This window comes from Hibiscus syriacus, unplaced genomic scaffold (assembly GCF_006381635.1).
Source record: "Hibiscus syriacus cultivar Baekdansim isolate YM2019G1 unplaced genomic scaffold, ASM638163v2 tig00111779_pilon, whole genome shotgun sequence".
NCBI classification, from domain to species: domain Eukaryota; kingdom Viridiplantae; phylum Streptophyta; class Magnoliopsida; order Malvales; family Malvaceae; genus Hibiscus; species Hibiscus syriacus.
In genome coordinates, this window is record NW_024063176.1 from 96,990 (window position 1) to 102,829 (window position 5,840).

The 5,840-nt window shown below is 33.2% G+C and overlaps 1 protein-coding gene across 1 annotated transcript; it reads right to left on the minus strand.

Annotated features, from left to right (window-relative positions):
• Positions 1 to 1,796: 1,796 nt before the first annotated feature.
• LOC120170311 (zinc finger protein ZAT9-like) lies at positions 1,797 to 3,221 on the minus strand. The gene has a single exon (XM_039178275.1). The coding sequence runs from the start codon at positions 3,198 to 3,200 to the stop codon at positions 1,842 to 1,844; it is 1,359 nt and encodes a 452-aa protein (XP_039034206.1). The 5' UTR covers positions 3,201 to 3,221; the 3' UTR covers positions 1,797 to 1,841.
• Positions 3,222 to 5,840: the final 2,619 nt, after the last annotated feature.

Genomic DNA, 5,840 nt, shown 5'->3' on the forward strand with positions numbered 1-5,840 from the left:
GTATTTCTTGAAGTTTCTTCAAAGATAGTTAGTTCAGTCATGCTATAATCTAATTTAAGATTATTTTAATCTAAAATATTATCATATTTAATTTAATAAATTATATAAATTTATAATATTTTTCATTGCAATTGAAAAGTGATATTATGAAAGTTTAGGATTTACATTAAAAAATATTATAAAAATATAATATTTTTATCGTAAAATGTTTAATCTGAAAAGTTACTCCACTTAATTTAAAAAATTATATTTTTGAAAATACTTTTAATTATAATCGATTTCTTTCGTTTTTTAACCTTATGAATAATTATATTTTAGAATTTCCTTTCAAAGATGAGTTTAATGGAATAGAGTTTTATTATTTATGAGTAAAAATAAAAAAAAAATATTGTAAGAACACCTCGGATACAGGGTTTATTTACTTTTGAGCCTCTGGTTTTAGCTTTAATTTCCAATTTGGTCCTTCACTATTTTGTGTAGCTTAGTCTTTGGTTTTGAATTACAATTTGGTTCTCGATTTTTTATGCATTATGGCTCTGATTTTCACTTTAATATGCAATTTAATCTGGTTATATTTAAATTTATTGATTTTTTTTAAATAAATACAAATCATAAATTATCACTTTTATTCTATTTTAATATCTATCTAATTCACTTGTATTTCATTTTAATATCTATTTTTTTCAAAACAATACTTAATATTTAGTTTAGGTATCAATTTGGCACCATGTCGTTAAAACCTTAGCGGCAAGGAAGACGTGAAATTATTTTTTCTTTTTTAATATTTCACACATCTTGCAATGTAAATTTTACGTCATTGGTGTCGTTAAATTTTTAATGGTGAGTAATAAATATATGTTAATTTTACATTTTTGAAGGGACAACTGCCCCCACCCACCCCCTCGGTCCATCTCTGCTTGTATACATATATAACAATAATTTTTTTTATAGAAGTCGTTAATTTTATTAAAAATAGAAAATATTCAAATTACAATGAATGTTTACAACCACAATCGTAAACTAAACATATAATAAATATATTTTCTTAAACACAAGGAAACTAGCCACTTAAGATCACATAAGGACTATACAAGGAAAATGTTAAAAAACCTAACCAATTAAACTCGAACAAGATGTAGATATGAACATATCTGATCGTATCTACAAATAAACCACAAAAATGGATGAAGCTATTGAAAGATCATAGACAAACCACAAATCAGAATCAAGCGATGTGAAAATACTATCAACAAACGTAAATCGCGTATCCAAATCCAATTCGTGGGTCCAAAACAGAGAAGATCAACATGATATAAATTTCATCTTGATCAGTTGTGGCAATGTCACATCTAACACTAAAAAAATGATAAACGAAAACAACGACCAAACGACCGAAAACAACGACCAAACGACCGAAAACGTGCCATAAAGATAAAGAAAAATATGTCATAAAGACAAAAGAAGACGTATCATAAAGGCAGAGTTATTAAAAAATAAATAAACATAAGCTATAATAAATAACATGAAAAACAATGAATACCGATATCGATAATCAATATCAAAGCCAGTACGTTGCAGATCACAAAGATGAAGATGAATAGAGAAAAAATTTATATATTCATATATAGCAATAAATTTATATATTCATACTACGATAATAATATATGAACATGATATAAATACATGATTCGTGGTATCTATTACTTGTTAACATGAAAAATCATGTTTTATTTTGTAATTACAATTTAATTTACTTTTAAATACATATAAATACAAATTATATATGGTTTCTACAAAAAAAAAATAAAAAAATATGAATAACAATATTTGTCATAATGTTTTTAAGGGTTAGAACCAACATTAGCTGTTGAACCAATCCCAACTTGCAGCCATGGAGATGAAGAACTTCCACTCACAATATTGATACCCTTTAGTTCACTTAGTTTTGCTAACTTCACCTTACTGTCAGCTTCATCATCTGCATTTTGCAATGAACTACTAAGATCATTGCCAATGGCTGCCTTTTCTTTGGGTTCGATCCTTATCCATGGCTGCCGATATGGGTTCACGTGGTTCTGCTGTGCGAGATCAAGATTGGTCGGAGCGGGAAGATTAAGATCAAAGGATTGATTAGAGTTGTGATCGATGAACTTCAGTTTTTGGTGGATGTGCTTGGTTTGATGATCTTGAAACCTATGGAACTTGGCCAAAGATGATGTATTAGGTGAATTTAACGTGACCCAATGACACCTTTTATGTCCTCCCAATGCTTGTCCGGACCAAAAAACCCGACGACAGATCGAACATTCGTGTACTTTGGATTTCTTTTTCAACGTTGAGGCAGGTAATGGAGTGCTGGCTCCTTGATCAAATTGGAAAGTGGATGTGGATTTCTTCGGGATGATTTCTTCTTGTGTGATTACTTCGTGGTCTTCGTCGACTTGGGTGTTATTGATATGATCGAGCCTGGCTGCGAAGCATCCCTTAACTTTCTTGTGGCTAGCTCTATGTCCGCCCAATGCTTGATGTGAATTAAACACTTTCTTGCATGCTTTGCACTCGAATACCCCTTTGGCAAGGCCTTTAGGTTTCTCTATTGGTATCCTACATGCAATAGGGGCAAAGAAATTCATTGTATTCCTTTTGGTATCCTCTTCTTTACTGGCCGAAGAACAAGACTCCTCCGCCTCGGCATCGGTCACAAACGGACCGACCACCGCATTCGATAACATCAAAAGGCAATTAGCGAGATCCTCCTCTTCGCTATTGAAACCACACGTCTCGGCTCTCGACGATCTCTTTCTTTTAGACCAACCGTTATCGCATCCTCTCGCCACGTCGACTGACCCGGCCAGAGTCGACAAGAGCGATTCGGCATCATCGGAGCCGCACTTACCGTGCTCGAGGAACGATTTCCAAGACGAGAACTCCTTCCCGCAGTTCTCACAAACCCTACAACTCTTCAAACGATTAGGGTTCGTCCTCAATGAGTACATTCGCTTGTTGTTATGACCCAAATTCCCTCCGAACTTCTCCTCCCAATCTCTCGCGACGTCGTCATCGTCGTCGATGCTCCCACTCTCGTCATTGATACAGTGTGCCCTCATATGCCCGCCGAGCGCTCTCCCACACCCAAACCCTTTCTTGCAAATCTTACAAAAATGCTTAAAGCTCGATCGTTGATCAGTAATAAAAGCCATGGAACCATGAAAATCAAACGATAATAATTGGGCTTTCGATGAATGATCGAAGAACAATGTTTTGTATACGTTAATGTATAGTAATCAATAATGGAGGGTGAATAAGAGGGACTTGTTAGTTTTTAGTGATAGCAATGGTTGGTGGGAGTGTGGGTGACAAGTGGTGGGGAAAGGGTTGAGAGGCTTTTTCTTCGGCCGTCTCGTGGTGGTGCAAGGGTGCTGCCGCCGTTCAATCAATGATTATTATTACAAAAACCAAAGGAGTTCCAAATAACAAGTGAACCATTTTTGTTTTTGTTTTCGTGGGAGTAATGAATCGTGAAAACATATAATATATCGAGGAGTACAGAGTGGCTTGTAACTGTCATAACCTATTCATGTCGCTCTTACAAAGCCAACCCAAGGAATTCCAACACATGCTTCGCCTTCTATGTCGGTTGGTTTAATTTGGTTTTCTTTCATGTTTTCTCTATGGGAAAAAAACAATTATTACAATTATCTATCCAGGAATGGACCGAAAAGATGGATGAAGGCATACATTCTTCTTAAATTTTAAATTCTTGTATATTATAGATATTTTCTATTAATAATATATTTCATTCGCCTAAAATTTTATAAGTTCGTTTCTTCAATTTTTTTCATAAATTCGTTCCAAAATATAAAATCATATGTATTTCATGAATTGATATCCTAACTTTGTCAAAACATATGTTATTTCTTACTCACTAATTATTAATAGTTATTCAATGACCGACTACTTATAAATTTACTAATAATAGAGTGATATGTGATAGAATTTACCCTAAAATTTTTATCTATATTTTATTTAGATGATGCAATTAAATTATCTATTCAAAATGCATTTTAAGAACATTATCAGCAAAAAAATCATAACTTTATTACTCTAAGAGATAACATACACATCCCCAACTAGGAGCCTCATTAAAAAAACCCTAAACCTAAATGGGAAAAAGAGTACTCCATAATTAGGGAATAATACAACCAAACTGTAGAAAACACAACAAGACAAGGAGCTAATTTGACGACACATTTCTACATATTCTACCAACAATACTCTGCATAAGAACTTCCTGACTAACCCCAAAATAACTAGCCATATTATGAATTAGCATCTCCTGCTATACATTCAAACACAAAACAATGACCAAACCACAAACTTACATTAAAATTCAACATGCTAACTTACCAAATTGCTTTAAATATAACATTTCTTCTCGAACCGATTATAGCAAGGTGATTGGCCATGTAATTGCTTACTCTTGGCGTGAACTCAAACCTTACACCCCTTACCTTCAACACCATCCCCTCGATTTCTTCAAAAGTTTCTCCCCTCCTGTAACATCCGCAATACCGGGTTAGTGACCAAATTGTAAAGTTTCAGAATTTGGTGACTAAAGTATAAGAATGAAATTGTTCAATGATTATTGGATATATATGATGAAGGTTATTTAGTAATTATTAAAGGAAATAAAGGGCAAAAGGGTCAATTGACCAAGAAATGAATTAAAAATGGGATTGGTAAGGATAAATGCACGTGGAAAGGGAGAGAATTCTCCAGAGTTCTCTTCTCCTTTCTTCTTCTTCTTCTTCTTCACGAGGAAGCCAAGAGCCAAAGGTAAGTTTCTTTGTTTATAATTGAATTGTTGATTTTAAGGTTGGGTTTTGATTATTAGATGATAACTAAGCTTAAGGAAAGCTTAAATCATCTTAAAAGCAAAGGATAGTGGAGTTAGAAGAGATTAAAGATTTAGAGTTTACAAATGAAATCTTGGAATAAAGTTTATTTCTTAAATTGGAAGTTAAATTTGACTTGTCAATGGTTAAATTAAGAGATTTGGAGTAATAGAATTGGATTTGAAACATATTGCAAAATTGATGTAATTATTGAATTACATATGGAAGATAGGATTTTGAGGTTTAAGATGAAATAAATGAATATAGATTGGTTTAAGTATGTGTACTAGAGTTAAGAATGAAAAAGGGGATGATATTTGAAGTGTTTGAGAGGAAATGAAGTAATTTTCGTGCTGAAAAATGATTTCTGGGTTAGGAGGAATCGGTACCCATTCAAAGGGGTACCGATACCCTCTCAAACGACAGAATTTCAGAATGTCAAGGGGGAACCGATACCCCCACAGAAGGGAACCGATTCCCCCTAAAGGAAAATTGTGAATATGAGTTTAATAAGTTCGTTTAAGTTGCTAGTATCCAATTACAAGGTGTAGGTATCTAATGATTGCCTCAAAATGTACATTTATGTAGATTCTGCGCGTAAAGCAATTCCGGAACATTTGGCAAGTAAGATCGATCAAGGGAAAGATAAGAGATTGGAATTGACTAGTGAGGCCAAGGTGAGTGCATACTAGTGACATGTAGTGTTTAATGGAAATAAGACTTGCGATGAGTCTATTTCCTAGAGTAATATGCATGAAGTCATAGACATGATTATGTGTTGGTTATAACTATATGTGATTATATGTATTACATGGATTGTATGTATGCATGACTAGAGATAATGATATGCTTTGTATATGCTATATGATTTATGTAAGACTTTATTATGTAATAATGGAAGAACATGGAATAAGTTATATGATAGAGTCATAAGAAATGAAATGA